At 41.6% G+C, this 21,386-nt stretch overlaps 1 protein-coding gene across 2 annotated transcripts in view; it reads right to left on the bottom strand.

Moving 5' to 3' along the window:
* The window catches only part of KIF6 (kinesin family member 6), a 182,656-nt gene that overhangs the window by 14,511 nt on the left and 146,759 nt on the right, over positions 1–21,386 (bottom strand). For both annotated transcript variants that reach the window (XM_048517665.1, XM_048517750.1), the window contains 4 exons: positions 20,981–21,031; positions 8,875–8,956; positions 4,810–4,945; positions 4,227–4,306 (listed from right to left, as the gene is read on the bottom strand). In XM_048517665.1, coding sequence (XP_048373622.1) covers positions 4,227–4,306; positions 4,810–4,945; positions 8,875–8,956; positions 20,981–21,031 — 349 coding nt within the window. The remainder of the gene's footprint in view (positions 1–4,226; positions 4,307–4,809; positions 4,946–8,874; positions 8,957–20,980; positions 21,032–21,386) is intronic.

Raw genomic sequence — 21,386 nt, 5'->3', positions numbered from 1 at the left:
GCAAATCCTGTAAGCACATAACATTGAAGTAGGGGAAAAGTTCACTCTTCGCTCACTCTCACAAACAGCAGAAATTATCAGATCTGCCACGTAGTGAGTGTTAGAGTGGGGAACGGGCGTCCGTAACAGTAGTGAAAGACTTCATAGCCACAGAAAATGCCCTGCTTCTGGTTCTTTACAGATGAAATATCAATTTCCTTTGCAGGATCATGTGGATTATTGTAATTACTTAAAACATAATCTGCAGTGACCAAAATCTTACCACCAGGTGGCCATCTTGAGGTGTTTTTGCTTCTCTATTTTGACTTTCAAATTGGTACTTCTGGCAAAGAACATTCAAAGAGAGAACGGAAAATATCCTTTCCATAAATTTCCTCTCTTAATAGTGTCAGGAGGGCAGTTACAACAGCCAAGAAATCATCTCTTCTTGGCTGGAAGGGTTAGAGAGGCTCCCTGCCTAACCAGCTGATATCAGGAACAAGCCAAAGTCCCTCAGCTCTGCGCTAAGAGCCAATTCATTTTCCTATGGCAGACATCATTGAGTCTACATTGTCTGCCCCATTCAAAAGAAAATGCACACAGGTGAGGCAAAAAATGCAGTACTTATTTAATATCTAATTCCTAACATGCTCTTCAATCACATACTTTCTAATTGTTAAACAAATTCCCATGATGAAGAGACACATTCAGAATTCTCCTTTAGTTCTTTATTAAAATATTTACACCTGCACTTCTCCACCATACATAAGTCTTAAGGCAATTTAAGTATGACCAAGAGTGCCTTTTACCAGTGTTGACAGGTTAGCCAGCGGCAGCCTTTCCTGGCCCAGAGAGATCTGGCCACTGTGGTGCATGCTCTAGTTACAGCTAGATTAGATGATATGGGGCTGCCATTGAAAGGTGTTTGGAAACTTCAGTTGGTACAGAATGCTGGAGCCAGGACAGTAACTGATCACAGGGACCATATCAATCCAGTCTTGGCCCATCTACCCTGGTTTTCAATTTGTTTCTGGGGACGATTCAAAATGCTGGTCTTGCCCTCCAAAGCCACCAACTCCATTGTGAACTTGCCCAGCCACTACAGTCATCTTCAGAGGCCCTGCTTTGGATTCCCTTTCCTTCTGAGATCAGGAAGGTAGCAACCAATAAGAGGCTTTCTTGGTCATGGCACCAAAGCTCTGGATTTCTTTTCCCAGGGAGACTCATCTGTTCCCTTCTGTTGCCTTTATCCACTAGTAGGTGAAGACCTTTTTGTTTCATTTGGCATTCCCTCAATGATCCCTCCTTCCTAACCAACGTTTCATGGGTTGTATGCATTTTAATTCTGGTTTTTAAGCTCTACCAAATATTGTTTTAATGATGTACGTTTGTGATGGGGGTTGATTTTAATGGTTTTATGATGTAAATTTATCTTATAGGTTTTAAATTGTTAGCTGCCTTGGGGCAGATAGATGGGATAAAAGTTTCATAAATAAATAAATAAATATATTAGTAAGGCAAAATTCAATTAAAATATATAATAACCACATCCAACATGATTGTAGTACCAGATTGTCCAAAAATCCATGCACCCACTCAACAGGTTAGTTAACATCTTTTGTCTCCTTTAATGAGTTGTCTATGAACAGTTTAACAGTCTAATATTGATGTCACCACAGAATGGATCACTGCAGCCAGGATGGCAGAGTCCAGGAAAGGAGCGCTGAAAAAATTGACTTTTCACCATCATATTTATCTAACCTTCCATTAGAAATGAAGGGACCCACAGGGCTCTTACAGTGCAATCCAGAACGGTTACTCCAGTCTAAGCCCATTGACTTCAATGGCTTTAAACTAGAGTAATTCTGTTCTGAATTGCACTGTTGGACTCTTTACATAGCTAAGCAAATTCAGACTAACACCCTGCAATGGCTGGGGGAGGGGCAAGACAATCACCTTCAGAGCTTCCATTTTCCTGACCAACACTATCTACATTTGATTTAGATTAAACTTAAATTTGTTATCCTATTACCACCACTAGATTATTCTTTATCCAGTAGATACTGGTCTAGGACAGAGACTTCCAGTTGCTCAAATATTGCTCAAATATGTACACACACACAGACACACACACACACACACAAACACACACACACACACACAAATGTATTGAACAGGGTCAGGAGATCTAGTAGAACCAAGAAAGACCCTTTTTTTCTATCCAGTTGCAGTTAAAGATTATCCACCAGACTCAAAAGTGCAATCTCCATCCCAAAGCCATTTCTGAAGCCAGACAATGGGCAAAGAACAGATGTATCAACCAGAAAATACAGGAATGACTCTATTAAGAAACACTCTTTCAATTATTTTGCACCCAAAAGGCAAATTTGACATAGGCCTATATTTGGACACAATTTCTTAAAGGGAGGACTTTTCCAGTACAGGAAAGCCTCTTTTGGAGGGAAAAAAAGAGTACAATCTTCACATGAATTGTCTGAACATACTCTCAAGGATATATTAGCACTGGAGGTTTTCTTGTGTATGCGGCACTTGAATTTGGTTCACACAATTTGCATTAGATTTTCATTTTGTCTTCCACCATACATTTGGCTACCATTTACCGTCACCTTGAAGTGCTGACATTACATACATTTTGGGGCACCAAATAAGATTTGGCACACTGTAAGTCTTTCTGCATACATATTAAATTTAATTAAATTGCTTCTTCTGTAGCTCTTTATGCTCTATCAGATACTTCATTTGAAGGGTCTGCTCACTCTCATGAATTTATTTTTTTACAAATGAAAAGGTCTGGGTGCTGCAGGAATCCAAAATTGTGCTCATGAAAGTAGATTTACATCTTTAAAAAAACAACAGCAATCATAATGTATGCCACAAATCATAACAACATATTGTGAATACCATGCTATCTATTAAAGTGGAATTGTATTTTAGAATAGTTATATGTGCAATCATCCACACAAAATATAAAAAGATATGGTCCTAAAATTTGTGCACAACACATGCTGTTCATGTTAATTTAGTTGTCTTATTCTTATGATTCTAATATTGAGTAAGCTAAATTTTAATTTTTACACATCTGTTGTCTAAATTCCCGTTGACAAATGGTATTAAATATACTGATTTACATTTGTTGTTGCATAGTATATATTCATGTCAACTTTTGTGGGAAATGGTGATTAGATTCATTTTTATGAGCAAATTACCAGCTTGGTTCTGTGTTTACTTGATAGCAAAGAGCTTTTTGTGGTCCGGGGCCATGGAGCTGAGGGAAAATATCAAACCAAAGGTCTCATCCTATGTAATTATGGGAATGAATAAGTAAGGTTACTGTGTCATTCAGGTTCATGGAATCCTTGGGAATTGAACATTATGTTATTTTATATTCTTAAATGTAAGAAACCAGAAACTTTGACTCTGAAATGTTAATGCCTCAAATAGGCAGGAGTACAAGAATAAATTTTCAGCACAGTGGGGTATAAAAGTTTGCTGTTCCCTCTCACAATGTTAAGAGCTCCATTTCAAATTCTTCATGTTTCACACTGAGAACATAGCTGCATAAAATGGTTTTAACAGGCTTAACACTAAAGTGCCATGAATATCTGGAAAGAAAAAGTCCATGAAGAATTTAAAAGGGTCATTACGACTATAATGGCATATGTGATACCAGATATATCAAAATAAAAATAGAACTACATAGCCTCTTCTTCATAGAATATCACATTTTGTTCATGCTCTTGGTTTTTTATCTTTTACATGTCTGATATTCATAACACTTAGGCCTCCTAGGCAACCTGACAGTCTACCATTTGAGTACCAAAGCCAACAACAAAAGAACCTAGTAATTCATACATTTGCTGAAGTAAGGGTCAGTCCTTATGGATGAATTGACATACTATTGTTGAAGGCTTTCACAGCCGGAATCACTAGGATGTTTGTTTTCTGGGTTGTATGGCCATGTTCAGTAGATGCAGATGCAGGCAAAATGTCAGGAGAAAATACTAGTGGAACATGGCCATACAACCTGGAAAACCCACAACATCTTAATTGAAACATTAACTATCATATCAAAAACTTGCCACAGAATACTTAATGTCTGACTGACATTCCAAATAATTTCCATGACAAAAAACACAGTTATGTGACCAAAGCCAAGACTGGAACAAACTCTAAGAATTATGGACTCGTCAATATTAAAGACTTTTTCAAAAAGATACCCAACTTACCGGTTATCACATTGGCTGGAGTTTGGCTGGGCTTCAAGAAACAAGGGTGAATTAAGCAAAGGTGGCTTTTCTTCATGCATCTAAACAAACATTAAGTAGGTACAATGGGAGTTTCAAAAGTGAAAAGCAATGGACTAATCCCTATCCCATTAAAATCAAATTCTGAGTAAATCTACAATCTTACTCTATAATTCTAATTTACAACATTTCATCTAGTTCCATAACACCTCACCTTCCATAATAAGTCTAGAGTCAGAAGTTTTTTATGTGCTAGGCTGGGCTGGTATGCTGAAGACCAGTTCTAAAATGTCAAAGCTCAACTTTCAGTCTTTCCAACTGAATCAGGTGTTGGATGAATTTTAGATTAGAATTTTATACAGGCTAAAATTCAAACAAAGTCACCTAGTATGCCAATCATCAGCTAAATGTTAAGATGATCCTAAATTAATATATAGGCAAAACTAAGTTGAAACAATTGGCTCAAAATCTGAACTGCATTATACCTAAAATATCTTAGAATGTTTGTAGGAGCTAGCAAATATAAAACTCATTTTAAATAGACCAGATGAAAATACCATAATACCTGTAACTTTTTTGCCTCTTCAGACCACCATGCTTCAAAGTCTTTTTGTAATTTCACCTTCACTTTTTCCATAAGGTGTTGTAAGTGTTCAATCTCTATCTTCATTCCTTTCAAGCGAGTGAACATTGTTTTATAGCTACAGTTTAGGAAAAAGAGAGAATGTTGACTATACAGTCATAATTTTTATACTTATAAGAATAAATATTTTCAGGTATACTTAGACCTGTGTGCAGTCCTAACAAGATCCATATCTACTCCATGACAAAGATCTTTTATGAATGGAAAATAAATTTTTTTGGTCTAGATGCAACTATTCAACATGAAATCTATTTTCTTCAAGATACCATTCAGACAAATGTTCATTTTGATTATGTGGTTCTGATCCATGTTGTAAGAACATTCCTGCAAAGTTTTACTTTTAAATAAAATAAAAAAATCAGTTTTTCATGGAGCTCGTAATATTCTTTTAGTGTGGCCTTTAGCACTGAATATATTGACAAAAACCTGGCCCAGCAACTCCAGGCCAATCACCAGGAGGCAATAGATCATTGTTGGAATTCCCTTATTCAGTCAAAACAGGCTAATGACTCTAGAAGATTTTGGAAAATTGTTTCTGGGGGACTTAGAGATAACAGCACATCTCCTTCTAGTATTCCAAGTATCCAATGGTACAAATTTTTTTTGGAAACCATGGGAGACCTCCAGAAGTCTCATATCATCCTCACTGGAGAGCTACCCCCTGACAACCCCTGGTCACCCGTGAATCCCCATGAGACTGGACAACTTATTGGCCAACTCAAACGAGGTAAAGCTGCTGGCCCTGACACGCTTCTACCTGACTGGTTTATAGTGTTTAGGGAGTGGTGGTCCCTCATTCTGGAATCCCTGTTTACCATGATAAATCAAAGAGGTACAACTCCTCTTGAGTGGTGCTACTCGATTATTGTAACTATATATAAAAAGGGAGATCCCTTTTGCCCTTCCAATTATCGACCAATCAGTCTTCTTTCAGTCTTGGGCAAGCTTTATGTTAAATACCTTCCTGGGGAACTAGTCGAATGGATCTCCCCCAATAATGTCATAGGAAAAGAACAAATAGGGTTCCAATGGGGCAAAACAACCCTTGACCACTGCTTGGTGTTAAGCTGCTTGATTACCAAATACAGGAGAAAAAAGTGCTCCCTATATGCAGTCTTTATTGACTTCTGGGGTGCTTTTGATTCTATACACAGAGAACTACTCTGGAAGAAACTAATTAGGCAGGGAATAGAGCCAAGATTGTTGGAACTAATCAAGAATGAATAGGTACTGTCTTGCTGAACAGTCAGCTTGAAATGGCTTTCCTGCTTTGGTCAGGGGGCAAAAATTATCTTGCCCTCTAAAGTCCCCCTGAGGTTGCCATGCTAGGTGGCCTCCATCTCTGGGAGCTCTGGGTAGGACTTTGTGACCTATAGGTGGGCCTGGGCATTCCCTGTGGGTGCTCCTGTCTAACGAACTTGGGCATTGATTTCTTTTTATCTCTGGTTTCTATCTGCCCCAAGTCCCTTCCAAATACAGTCTGCAACTATGGTCTTTGAGTGGGTGTCTGCCTGCCAGGGGCATAGCCACGAGTTGCGTCGTGCCACGACAGTGGAGGCCATGGAGCACATCACTAGCGCAAGTGCATCGAATACTGCATCGGCTAGGAAGGAATTGGCTAAGAGGACCCTTTCTACTCCTTCCCTGATCCCTTGCTCTTCAAGGAGAAGCATCTCCAAAAATCCTGTTGAGCTACACCATGGTTGTTGTGGCCACTGTGGAGGATGGGGCGAGTGCCTTTATGGCTGCGGAGAGCTGAGAATGGAATCTGATCTTTTATCTAGTGGGTCCTTGATGTTGGCTTCGCCCTCCTTGGCAACCAAGCATCCCAAATGGAGGGCTGCCACTAAGGCATCAACCGGAGGTACCTGAAGCTTGCTGTGGATGTACTGAGGAACCATGTAGAGCTTTCTAAAAGAAGAAGGCATCCCCTTATTGGATGCTGGGTTGATCCATTCCCTCCTGATGCACCCCTCAAGCACCCAGGCAATGGAAAAAAGTTTTTGTCATAGCCCTCTTGGGGGAAATAATCCTTATTGTTCCTAGGGCACCCTTTGATTGGTTTATTAGAGGAAGTGGAGGGAACTTAGGGATCCTCCACATCCTCAGAGTTCTTAAGTCCAGGGCCATTATTGTTTTGCTGATGAGAAATTGCAAATCCTCTGGTTTGAAAAAACACAGAAATTGCTCTGAGGAGTCCAATGGGAGATCCGAGTCAGAGAAGTAGTCATAATGCACCCTCTCCTCTGGGTCACTGGACTCTTCTTTCCTTGGGAACCCTAAGGGGTCCTGGTGCTGAGTTCTAGAACTCCACCTATGGGGGCTATAGGGGGATCTAGAGCTGTGCCTGGGGACATGAGGGGGGGGACCATGACTTTCCCTGGCCAGGTGATACTGGTGGATTTCTTCTCGCATAGCCTACTGGAAAAACTCAGCTAGGGTGGCTGGGGGAGTGTTCTGCCATCAGTCTGGGCTACTCACGAGTAGAGCAGCCCATGTCACTGAATCTGTGGCCTCCCCACTTCCCCCCAGCGTGATCTGATCTTGCCTGAGTTGATGAATCTCTTGTGTTTCTGCAGTCCTGGTGTCTCCGGGGGTTGAAACCGGGCACTCTGTGGCTCTGGGAGAGCTGATGGTGCTGGCTGTGGAGCCGCTACAGATGGCTGCACCCTGCGGGAATGCTGAGCTCTCTTCCTTAAAAGTCCAACACTTCTTTGTGAAGGATGTGGCACCACTTTCCCCTCGGTCTGCCTGAGTGCTGACAAACTGAGGCTGATTTCCCTGCTCAGGGGGGAGGCTGGGGGCTTCCTGAGTGGGATCGAGGTTCCCTTGCTCTGGCGGCCCATGTCCCTTCTGCAGACGATCGTGCAAAGCTCTCCCTTGGGGGGGGGGGCGGGGAGAATGACCTGGCCACCATTTTAAGCGTCTCACCTGAAAAAGCATGGGAAAGATCTCTGACTGGTCTGGGAGACCGTCGCAGTGTGGAAACTACTCTCTCTGTCTTATCTTCTCTAATGAAGATAAGAGGTGGAGAGGGAGGACAAACACTAAGGCACGGGAATAAGTACAAGACAAAGAGAAAATCTAGGTTAAACCGTGCTCTCCCTGCTGAGGCAGGAAAAATACTGGAGAGAAGATGGCCACCCAGGCTCCTGCAGGAAGTGACAAGAAAGCTTTTCCTGTGAATGAGTAGAGGAGGAATATCCCTTACAAGATGTCCTCCTAGCCTCCAGGGAAGAAATGCTATTGATGAGTAAAAGAAAATGCCTTGTGGCATGCTGGATCATCATGTTGAATTAAACACATTTAAACACTGAAAATGTATAATACACATAAGCATGCTATGACCTAGCTGGTAGCAATTAGTGTGAGTGATTGGTGATTTCAGAATATGTATTTCAGTCCCACCAAAATTTCCCATCTTCCCCCTTCATCTTTTAACTATATTATGTCAAACGATGCGGTTGCAAGATGTGACTGAAATAAGGAAACTTAAGTGGAATTTCCATCAAATAAAGCATTAGGTCCTTTTTTACTCTTGGAGGAGAAATGGCATGCTGGGACCATCATGTCTTCTCTCTCCTAATCCATGCTTTAATCTTGGTTATTACTGACAAATATCTAGATTCAGTGAGGACAATGAGCATATGCAAGCTGGCTTGATGTGTGTATTGCTTTGATTGGGAACCATGTGCACAAACAGCAGCTTTGCTTGCAGTTCCTGAGTGTTCCAGAATGTTAATAAATCTGATTTCAACTGGAAGTGGAAACAGTTCTCCCTATGGGTTAGAGATAGTGGCTTGGAAGGTTAGGGAGAAGAGAAAAACTCACAGTCCTCTGTTATAATGGATTGGTTAGTTATCTATTCAGATGTATAATTCCCCCCCTGTTGAACTATGACTCATGTATCATACAAAAGAGTTAATAGCATATATGAAAGATGTACATGAAATATAAAGTTTTAAAAACAAGACACACTGAAACAACCTGATTTTCTCCTCTTCAATTTGTGCCCGAAGTGCCTCTTCCACTGGATCAGGTTCATCCATTTTTTGTGAACTGACAATAACTGAAAGGTATAATCTATTTTAGAAATTGTTATGAAATATACGACTAAAGAAAAGCTCAATATAATTGCCTTACGTGATGGGCAGGCAGGGGGGGCTGTTCATGTTTTTTCACCTAAAGAGTCCTGTGTCTATCAGTGGGGTACATTTCAATCTTACTAGTGCAGACTTAAAAAAAAGTATTCACAGAAAAATTGATGAATTTGCCACGGGGCAAGATCAAAATCTTATGCTCCATGTAAAATGTGGCTAGTTTTCTATCTTACAAATATACTTTGTAGATATGGGATAGTACCTGAACACTTAGCGTATGTGAACTTTTAAGCCACAATCCTCACAAAGGTGCCTATCTTCTCCTTATGTATTCTGAAAGAGTGGGATGAGGAATACTGTTTCATGTGTTGCTGCTTCTATGCTTCCCATCTCCTCTCCTTGAGAGCTAGTCCCAAGCTGGTACTGCAGCTTGTTTCATGGGAAAAGAGAAAGTTGGGAAATCACCAGGACCTAGCAACTTCTCTGTATGCTTCTCTAACAAGCTCCAAGTTATCCTGTTAGTTGTTCAACATCCTATTTTTAGTATTGACACTCATTTTAGTATTGTCACTCATTAAGGGATTCAGACTCCAGCTGATATTGTTCCTAAGGTCTTGCAAGATTTCCCCAGAATAGTCTGCCTTATATGCTTCCCTGCCCCCAGATAGCAGATTATAGATTTGGGCCTCATTGGTTGTTCTCTTTCAAATGCAATGATCATGCCCTTTGCCTTCACTTTCAGTGCACTTTAAATTAAGCTTTTTTTTTTAAAGCCCTGTGTCAAGTTGTAGCCATTTTACAGAGAGCATATACTTGACCTGGTGAAGGTAGGGAACTACATCTGGAGGCCCATTGTTAATGGTGTACCACACCTTTTAAATAGGGGTACATGGATTTATGCTTGTACACTCCCAAACACATGGCTTAATCCAGCTACTTTCTTAACAGGCAGGAATACATTGTCAAAACATACTTTATTGGTCCTTTATTCTTCATCTATATAATTGTATTGTCCCACACACTAGTAAATATTCTCTAGGAGAAAGGTTTCTTTCCATATTTATATGTTAGCTGCAAATTAATAAATTGTTTCACATGCTTTGGAATGTTATGATTCAGCTTTTTATTTTGCATTGTTTTAATTCCTTTTTAAACGTATAGAATTTTTAAAAAATATTGTCTCGGGTGAAGTTCTAGCTTGGAAAGATGGATAAAATGAAACAAAAGTCTGAGCCTGGTTGCAGTGCTCAAATTTTGCATTCATTGTGAGTTAAAGCAATGCAAAGAAACATGAAGCCATACAGTTCTGTAAGGATCATCAATCCTATAGAAAGAGTTTTTCTTACTCATATTAGTTAGTACATGGGTTTAATGTAACACACCAAAAAAATGTAGAACAAAAGATGCATAGTGCAGTACAATTTGCCTTCCACCTCAATCATTACTTCATCCAAGAAAATAAATTCTAAATCAATCTACTATCAGGTTAAATGAGTGTACTCTAGATTTAAGAAAAGGAATTCTGGCTGGAGCACCAGGGTATTAATATTTCCACTTTACTTGTCAGCACTCCAGTTAAACCATTAATCTTTAATTATAGTACCAAGCAGCTTTGAAAAATGAGATTGAACCAATTAATTTAACTGGAAGTACATTAGGTCAAGTGTTTTAATACAGGCTAAAAGCCAAGATCAAAATAATTCATACTATAGTATTCCCCATTACTATGTATAGTGCATTACTGTGCACTATGTAGTTGGACAACAAAGAAAGATGACAGGTAAAAAGTTAATTCATTTGAAATGTGGTGCTGAAGGAGAGTTTTATGGATACCATGGGCCACCAAGAAGACAAATAAGTTGAGATGAGCCTTTCACCTATGGTATACCTAGTTCTGTTAGGTAGGCACTAGGACACAAATGGTGCATTCTAGAACAAAGACGGTCCAGCAGGTGGTGAATGAAGTTACAATGTTGGTTTTTTTCTTTTGGTGAAACAGAGTACAGCTGTTTTTTTTGTTTTGCTTTTGGTGATGCACACTACCCTTTCCCATATCCCTCAAGTCTGTGTAACAGACTTCCTTCTGTGATGCACCTCTGAAGATGCCAGACACAGATGCAGGCGAAACGTTAGGAACAAGATCCACCAGACCACGGCCACACAGCCTGGAAAACCCACCACAACCACTTTTTTAGTTCCTTCTTTCAGGATATTTGTGGGAAAAGCAGTTCATCCTTGCAATGTACCTACAACCAGATTCAGGACTAACTTACCAAAATCAGTGACTAAAACAGGACAAAAACAATTAAACCATCTTTTCCTATTCAGATACATATCTTACCAATAATAAAGCACTAAGGGATGGAATATCCAATGACGATGAACCCTCCACCCATCCCCGCCCTGGAGCAGCAGCCAAGCCATTGCTGCCTCCTGCCACTTCCCCTAGCCTCCTTGCCTGTGCGTCCTCTGAGCAAGCCCTCTCTCCCTCCTCCCACCCCCAACAAGCTTCCCTGCCCATGGATCAGAGGATGCATGGGCTGAGCAAGCCCTCCTACCTCTTCCACCCCTAGCAAGCCTCCCCACCTCTCCCCCACCCTAGCAAGCTTCCTTGTCTGTGGATCAGAGGATTCATGGACAGAGCAGGCCCTCAGTCCTCCCTGCCTCCCCCACCTCTAGCAAGCCCTCCCCCGCCTTCCCCCTACCCCCACCATCCCCAGCAAGCCCATCAGCCTGCTGTTCAGTCCCCGACCTGCCCTAATTCCCTGCCCTATCTAGGCCCACTGTATTGCTTACCCTACAGCAGACGTTATTGCTAGTGTATTTATTTTATTTATTTATTTATTTATTTTTTAAACTTTTATACCGCCCCATCCCCTGGGGGCTCTGGGCGGTGTACAACATAAAACATAATAAATAAGTTATTAAAATCTTTAAAACAGCGGTTACACAATACTACACATGTAATAATAATAATGGAAGGCGTCCCACCAACCTCCTATTTTTCGCTAAAATTCTCCCAGAGAAAAGAAGGGGGGAGGGGTGGCGAGCCACATAGATGCAGTATCTGAGGTGACAGGGCCGCTGGGGCACCATTTCAGCCGTTGGTCTCTCTCCAAAGGCCCGGCCATGAACAGCCTCCTCGCTTACAGGCCCTGCGGAACTCGGCTATGTCCTCCTGCAGGGCCCTAATCACGCCGAGGGAGAGTGTTCACATTCAGGCCGGGCCAGAGCTTCAGCTGCCCTGGCCCAAGGTGGGAGGCCAGCCAAGACCATCTGAGGGGCCAGGGACCACTAATAGACAGCCTCCATTGAGCCGTGAGAGGCCGTGGCAGGGACATAATGGGGTGATGCGGCCCAAGAAGTTATTTATTTTATTTATTTATTTATTTTATTTTTAGTCTTTTATACCGCCCCCATCCCCTGGGGCTCGGCTGTGTACAACATAAACATAAATAAGTTATTAAAATCTTTAAAACAGCTGTTACACAAATATTTCACATGTAATAATAATAATGGAAGGCTCCCAACAACCTCCCATTTTTCGCTAAAATTCTCCCAGAGAAAGAAGGGGGGAGGGTGGCCACACATAGGTATCTGAGGTGACGCTGGGGCACCATTTCAGCCGCTGGTCCCTCCAAAGGCCCGGCCATGAACAGCCTCCTCGCTTACAGGCCCTGCGACACTGCTATGTCCTTGGGCCCTAATCACGTGGAGGAGAGTGTTCCATTCAGGCCGGGCTGAGCCGAAGGCCCTGGCTCAAGGTGGGAGGCCAGTCAAGACCATTGAGGGGCCAGGGACCACTAATAGATTAGCCTCCATTGAGCGTAGAGGCCGTGCAGGGACATACGGGGTGATGCGGTCTCGAAGAAGTATATATATGTGAAAGCAGAATTCAGGAATTGCCTTTCTCTGGGTCAGAGCTATTCTAGACCAGATCCAAGAACTTGGACTCAGTATTCCTTAAGATTACTGTTTCTTCCCCCAAAACATTCTGGCTTTCATTTACAGCTGCATAAAAAGCACCACATGCTTATTAGATTTTATCACAAATATTTTTTAAGTGCTACAGCAGCAACATTCTCAGTGCTTGGCTGATCACCAAGTGCAAAAGACATTTCCTTAGAGAATAGTATGCTAGTAAGGTGATATTTAGCTTCATAGATGTATAACATCAAGGCCCAGGTGAGAAAAGCCCTGTAGACCAATTATAGCCCCTCCAAGTTAATTTGTGCCCCACTGGTAGACTTCCAATGGCCATTGTTTGCAGTCTGCTCTCATACCATTACAGGAATATCTAAGGCCTGTTCAAACTTATCACAAACTTATCAAAAATGAGCTACGGATGGGGGAATGTCAGCACCAATCTGCCTGAATTGCTTCTTCACTCTCTGGATTCAGAAGCATGTGATGGAATTTGTGCCAGTTTTCCTATCACGTACTTCTGAATCTAGAGACAGTAAAAGTAATTCAGGAAGTCTGGATCAAGCTTTATCCCATCACTCCATCAATTCTATCACAACTAGCCAGACTCTCTGTATTATTTGTGCATGCCTGTAACAAATTTTTCTGACATAAACAATATGCTTACATGTTCAGCAGCCATTCCATTCCACATTAACATAAGAAAGGCTGATTGAGCTAATAAAATATATTTGGCTTATTTAGCATCAAGGTGCGTTCAACCCACAGTTTGTACTCCTTGAGATTACAGCAGCATTTACCCAGTGAAAGGCAATACAGTATGACTGGTGACTATATCCAAGATTTTCTTCAGCACTTAATTCCTAATATACTGGGAAGCATGGCAACTATTTTTTAAACATAATTTTGTTATTTGATGTAGACAGTTACTGATTAAAGCAATTAGAATTCCAGCTCTAAGCAAGTATACCCAAACTCTTATTCAAGTCTGCTCAATGGTGTGCACTCCTTCTGACCTCACTGTGAACATTTGCAAAGAGGTAACAGAATGTTTGCTTTCTCATATAACTTGCTGCAAAAATATCAACTTTCTCACACTTATTCCTGCTATCAAACTGATAGGATAATATGCCTGCTATCAGGAAAAAATCACCCACACATTTATTTGCAGCTAACAGAAACTGGTATTTAAGACCTTTGTCTACTTTTGCCAGGTCGAATGACATCAGGGGTGGCCAACCTATGGCACTCCCGATGTTCATAGACTGCAATTCCCATTGGCCGTGCTGTGTAATCTGTGTAATCTTACATTGTGTAATCTGCCTTGAATCTCATTGAGAAAAGCAGGCTAGAATTGGCCATGCTGGCAGGGGCTGATGGGAATTGTAGTCCATGAACATCTGGAGTGCCATAGGTTGGCCACCCCTGATGTTATTGGTTCTTTTTGCAACTGCATCATGGAAAAAATGTTTCCAGTCTCAGGCTTGATACAAAAGCAATAATTTTAATGAATAAAATTCACCCTCTATGCCCATTTATTTTTGCTGATATTGCTGTTTTGCAAATTCTTGGCCAATATACTCATTTTATGTAACACTGAAGAAATGTGAACCCCAAAAGATTTAAATCAGCCAAGAGAAATTCAAATCCCTCACCCCAAGGCAAACATTTCTGGAATGTTTTTGAGATTCGTCCAGAGTTGGTACCAAACCCTTGTCTACAATCAGTGGAAAATATACATTTTAAACAAACATCATCTGATCAATCTCTTTTAGCTTTAGAATTCAAAAAAATAAACCCTCAAGGCTAAGCAGTGCCAATTGTTCTACTCTGAGCTCATGGAAATATCAGGGGAAATTAATTTCTCCCTAACTATAACTGGTAGAAAAGGCAGAGATGCCACTAGAGGGCACTCTAGGAAGTGAGTCAAAAACTATGTTATTACCAGTAGCTGTGAATTCTCAGTTTACACAGAAACAACAATGGATAGCTATTGCTTTCAAATGTGAAACACAAATATTCAAAATATCATGTTGCTCTATTACAAGATCTGCACTACTGAGAGAAATCTAATGCCTGTTCAATTTTTAGTCATGCTATCACAATCACTGGTTTCATCTGTTGATTGGCAAACCTGTTTCACAGTACCAAAACCACCTTTTCTTATTGCATCAATGTGAATCAATTTGAAAAATTAGACTGCATCAGCACAATGGAAAGAGAGCTGTGCAACCTCATCATATCATATACAGGGCAAAATATAGCCTCGATCCCTCCTGAAATTTCAAAAAGCATGGAGTATGAGTGATTTTAACCAATTTCCCCTTTTCATGGCAGCCCCCCATGCTGCTCTTGGGGGGATGGGGTCTCCAGGAATGGGAACGGAAACTGACAAAAATCTCTCCCTCCTTGTTCCCACGGATATAGTAGGTAGGATGCAAGCCACAGTGAGCAAATATGCCAGCGAAAAGTCTTAACTTACATAGCTTTAATACCATTTGAACAAATGAATCTTGGCAGTCACACTTACCTTGTATGATGTTTAAAGCAATACAGTTGTCTGCTCTCACTACACAATGGCTACAACTGTATTACCAAGATAAAAGAACTGGAAGATGCTCTGATCAGAATGCCACCTGAATTTTAGGCTTGGCAGATAAAAGGCCTAATATTGTATCTGGTCTGCTTATAGACTATTTTGACCTAGTTACCATGATGGATGCTGACAGGATTCTGGGATCTATGAAAGCTACCACATGTGCACTGGATCCTTGACCTTCCTGACTGCTAAAATCATGTGAGAACTATAATAATAATAATAATAATTACTATTATTATTTATTCGATTTGATAAACCGCCCTGCACCCCTTATAGCCATCCTAAATCAGTCACCTAACTCATGGAACCTTCCTTTGGCCACTCAAGCAGGTGGATAACTATCCACTATTTTAAAAATCTGCACCAAAAAATTACATGGCCAAAAATTGCACAGTCTCTAATGTGCCCTTCCTGGGAAAAGTGATTGAGAGCAGTAGCAGATCATCTGTAGGTCTTCTTGGATGACTTATGTGTTCTTGTCTCTTTCCAGTCTGGTTTCAGGCCAGATTGATAGAGTCACCGGTGGTAGACGTATTGAGCCACTGGCCAATGGCTGTGGTAAAATAGCTCAAAGTGAACAAACTGAACCTGGGCAAGATGGAAGTGATGCTAGTTGGAAAAGTGGAGATCTTGATGGATATCGTGTTTCCTATTCTTTAGGGGTTTAGTTGACCTGTGATGACTCAGTTAAGATTCTAGGAATTATACTGGATCCAGCATTGCTGCTGCAGAAACAATCAATGCAAGCCACAATCTCCCTTCCCCAACACACACACACACACACACACACACACACACACACACACACACACACACACACACACACACACACACACACACACACACACACACACACACACACACTTTCTTCCAACACACACACACACACACACACACACACACACACACACACACACACACACACACACACACACACACACACTTTCTTCCAACTTACTTTAGTCTGGAAGATGGCCCCGGCTTAACATGGTTGATCTGGCCGCTTGGATCCATGCCAGGGTTAATATTGAGACTACAGTACTGTAATGCACTCTACATAGCTCCTTCAAAGTCAACACGAAAACTCCACTTAGTGCAGAATTTTGCATTGCCATTATTACTAGGAGCTACGTGAGGTGTGCACATTACTCCCAAACTGTAGCCCCTCCATTTACTGTCCATCAGTTACTGGGTTTAGTTCAAGGCATTGGCAATCACATACAAAGCCCTTCATGGCCTTGGTCCCTCATACCTGCAAGAATGCCTCTTCCCCATGCTTCACTACTACAGCTGCACTCATTTGAAGCCACTCTGCAAATGGGCAAAAACAACAAATGCTCAAACACGTGCATTCTCTGTTGTATCTTCCACCTTATGGAATAGCCTGCCTAATGAGGTCAGGAAGACTCTCAATCACCTGACTTTTTGCAAATTAGGCAAACCAGAATTATTCATGAGGTCTTTTTTACATAGGTAATTACAGCTGTACCATAACAAAATGCTAAAGAAAAATTCTTTGGCAAAAAGCATAGGGACTGTGGTGTATAATTTATAATGCATATAGTACTTACTACCTATTGTTTTAAGTATGATCCCACTATGAAATTTCTGCATTGTTAAATGTGGCATGTCAGTGATTATGATTTGTTTTAGCTTCTTCAGTTTTCTGCAATTTAAACATTGTTTTGTTTATTGGATGTCCCACTCTGCTGATTGCCTCTCAATAATCACCATGGAGGTACATGGAGGGGCAACCACTATTCTGAGCTCCCAACTCCCTAATCTTTCTTCAGCACTGCCACAGGTAAATAATAACTTGCACTCTATACCTAGCTCCTCAACAGTAAGTGGTCATAAAAAAGCTGTGCTCAGCCTTGCTTCAACCATTTCTAACACTGTTCATATCAGCAGTGCTTGGAAATGCAGCAACATAAATATTCTGAGGCAATATGAAAACATCTGGTGTCATTATGACAGCAGGGTTTCGAGCGGGGAGATACAAATCCTCAGTCACAGAGGTAAAACAAAAGCAGTCAGAAACAAGAGCCATCTGTATTCTTCTGAGCTCCATAGTTGATAAAGGCAGGGGGATATCTTGAGGGGAAGGGGGCTCTCCCAGGCACCACTCACCTGGGTCACCACTCACTTGGGTCACATTTGGCTGCTCACCTCTCCCCCGCCCCCATGAGGCTTTGAGGCAGCCACTATCTGGCTGGCTCACCCAAGATTGGAGAGCAGAAACAGCAGAGCCCCCCTGGGCTAGTAGTTGTGGCTGCCTCTTTGTGCAGTGGCCAGACCAAGCCATCCAGGGCACCCAGTGCAGCTCCTGGAACTGCCCACCAGCTCGCTGTGCAGAAACGCAGGCATGCAGGAGAGGTTGCTCTTGGGCCCTGATCAGCACAGCTTGGTGCTTTCTTCATTCCTCAGAGGCACCTACTAGGCCCACCAGCCCTGAAACCTCCAGACAGAGCAGGTGGTCTATTGCCGCCTGGGTATCTCCTGCAAAAGTGTCTCTGGCAATCACTCTGCTAGAAGAGAGACACAGCAGGGGCTGCAAAACTCTCTTGCAGATGTGAGCCATGGGGGACTGATCAAACCCACTCCTTGTACAAGTTGTCCAATGTGAGTGAGTGCGGAAGAGACTTTGTGAGGTGTGACAGTTCCAGGAAAGCAGTCAAGATGAGGGAGAGGAAGGCAGTCCTGTGACTCATTGGGTGTGCAGGGGGAGGGGAGAGGTGACAATTGAGAAATTCCTTCTTGCTGTACCATCTTGTCACACACCCCCTTACTGTGAGGCAGGCAATATTTTTTCAAACAAGGTTGGGTGTAGCTGCGGAGAGGTTAGCTGTCTGCTTCAAAAAGTTTGTAGAAACACTAATCCCCACATACACAAAAGGTTTGTTTGCTCAGAGGCAGAAACAGGACAAGCTTTAGCACCACACACAGCCCCTTTCAGATTCCATCCTCACAGCCTTGGATATTGCATTATCTTTGTATTATAGCTAACACTTGCCTCCTAGATTGGCTAGTCCACATGAAAAAATCCCCCCTCTAGTCCCCAAGGGAAAATGTGTCTTCAGTCTGTTTGAAGAGGGGGCACAATTTCAGTGCTTGACCTGGATGTCATTTTCTCTACGTATGTCCCTGGCTAAAGGATGCCACTTATGCATATGTGTGACTGTACATGTAATGTAATATGGGATGTTAAATCACATTTCACACAGAACTAACTGCCATAATAGGGGAAGTAATGAAGGAGAACTGAAGTCTCCTAATGTCAGTGGGGAATATTTCAGACTGCTTGTCTATCTCTCTTCCTTTGCTTCTTAATTTTCTGTTGCTTTAGTCATGTCCAGTGGGTCATGTCCAGTGGGTCCAGAACCCACATTGGCTCTTGGCAGCTTTTGTCAAGGTCCATCGAAAGCAAGCACCCTACTTGTTCTGCCTCCTAATGGTGAGAATTGAATAGCATGAATTAGAGATAGTGGAATAATTCCCTATATTCCTAGACAGTTAACATGGTTTAGAGGTTCAGCTATCACACTAGGACCTGGGAAACCCAGGTTCAAATTTGCACTCGTGCCATAGAAGCTTGCTGGGTTATGCTGGCCTAGTCACATAATCTCAGCCCCAAACCTAGCGAGTATTTGGATGGGAGGCCTCCAAGAAATACCAGGGTTGTGACACAGAGGCAGGCAATGGCAAACCACCTCCAAACATATCTTGACTTGAAAACCCTACAGGGTGTGACTTGATGGGGGGAAAAATTTCAAGGCCCCCAACCTAAATAGCCCAGGCTACCCTAATCTTGTCAGATCTTGGAAGCTAAGCACAGTCTGTCCTGGTTAGAATTTGAATGGGAGATCACCCAGAATACCAAGGTTGCTATGCAGAGGCAAGAAATGGTATACCACCTCTGAATGTCTCTTGTGTTGAAAACCAGGCAAGGTCACCATAAATTGATTGCAATCTGACAGTTGAAAAAAATCCCAAAGTATCCAATAGGTTAAAGGCAGCCTAAGGATGGGTCTGGGCTAATTACTTTTCATTTTTAGGCAATACAACTCTGGCCCAAGGCCTAGATATAAGACTTTTAAGACTCTTATATAGTTACCTTCTTCTGTTTATAGTATTCCAAGTGGATATCTGGGTCATTTGGGCATCTAACCAGCTCTGCTAAAAATGTCCTATTGGTTTGGCATCTTGTACCAGGAAATGAATGAAGGGCCAGGAAATGAGTGAAGGCCTAATTCCAACCTGTTATCAGGGTTTGGTGCCGGAGAAGAGATACTAATACGACTTGCCAATTAGATGATTCATTATTTACAGCAGTGGTTTACAAACCTTCCCGTACAAACTAATAAACTCTGCAGTTTGATCCTGCACCCGACTCCTGAGAATGGGATTCATATCACGGTATACAGTGGATCTTGGGCAATTTGCCTCAGCACTACTGGCAATGGCAAACATGTGTCTAACCAGCAATTTTTTGTACATGCATATATGGCCAAAAAAAGGCAACCGTGTAAATCATTACCAAGGAATGAATTAAGTATGAAGGTTTCCCTTAATGAGGAATCCACATCCAAAGTTGTTCCATCAGGGAAAACAGATCATCTTTATTTAACATCTAAGTGAAGTATCTCCATAAGAGAAAACCTTTAAATTAAAGAGACAGCTGGAAAATGTTATCACCAAGATTTTAAATTGAAATGATATGTTTTATTATGTATTTGAATTTCAGCACAGCCCTAATTAGGCTTGCTGCCAAGCTGTTTTCTTTCATTAATGTCCTGATGATTTTATGACTATCAAGACAGCTTCAATGAGAATTATGCTGCATGACCCTTGAACGACATGAGGGCAATGCATTCAACTACTGTGAGAAACAGGGAGTGGGGGAGACATGGTCTACTGGAAATGAACTCTGCACTCTCTCTTAACCTCAGACTTCAGAGTGGGACTTGACTAGAGAGTCAGAGAGTGGGGTCAGAGAGTCAGAAAGTGAGGTATCCTTTCTCTACTGATCTGAAACGATTGCTTTGATGTGTAGATTGCAACTCTCAGGGAAACTTCCTTTCTCCTTCTTCTCATATCTCCACTTGCAGGCACCATTTCTCCATCTTGTACCATGAGGGCTGGACACACACGTCCATTATCTCCCTCGGTTCTAGTAAGTTAGACTACATTACAAAGCTTTATCAACTCTATCCTATCCAGGAATGATGTTTCTATATAAGTGAAGTATATTGGTTTGAACAGATAAAAAGAATCTGAGCAATTCTGTTCCTGGCACACACAGAGATTAGATGGACTCTACTGCACAGTATAGCCTTTGTGCACTCTGCTAAATTACCAGATCCAGATGAAGAGGCCAAGATTCTGAATCCAAGATGGCTGACTGAAAATAAGCCACTGCATATTTATGTGGAAGAAAAATCTTGTCTAGAAAGGTCTTTAATATACTTACCTTGAGCTGCTTTTTGCATGTGCCGCTGCGTTATCTCTCCTTTCAAATGGTCTGTAAAAAAATTAAGTATAGCAAGTTAACAAACTCTTAGCCTTTCAGGCATTAGTAAGGTTACTAACAACCTGCAAACTTTTTACTTTCCGGCATAGTCACTATCGGTAGACAAAGGACTCTCTACGCCCTTTCTGTACCTTGCGGATAATTCCATTAGGTGTCATTTGTATGTTAAATTTAACACTCCACTATGGAAATTAGGTCCTAAGACAGTATTACAGTTGCTGCCATGGAGATGTACTCTCCTACAGTTAAACATACATGTATCCTAAAACCCTTCAAGCTAGACAGAGTAAAAAACAAAGTACTCATGCATAAAACTGATATGGGAAAATAGCTGTTATTCATGAAC

This window comes from Sphaerodactylus townsendi, linkage group LG01, assembly GCF_021028975.2.
Source record: "Sphaerodactylus townsendi isolate TG3544 linkage group LG01, MPM_Stown_v2.3, whole genome shotgun sequence".
NCBI classification, from domain to species: domain Eukaryota; kingdom Metazoa; phylum Chordata; class Lepidosauria; order Squamata; family Sphaerodactylidae; genus Sphaerodactylus; species Sphaerodactylus townsendi.
Note: the sequence above shows the minus strand (reverse complement) of the source record. Positions and strands in the feature narration are given on the sequence as shown.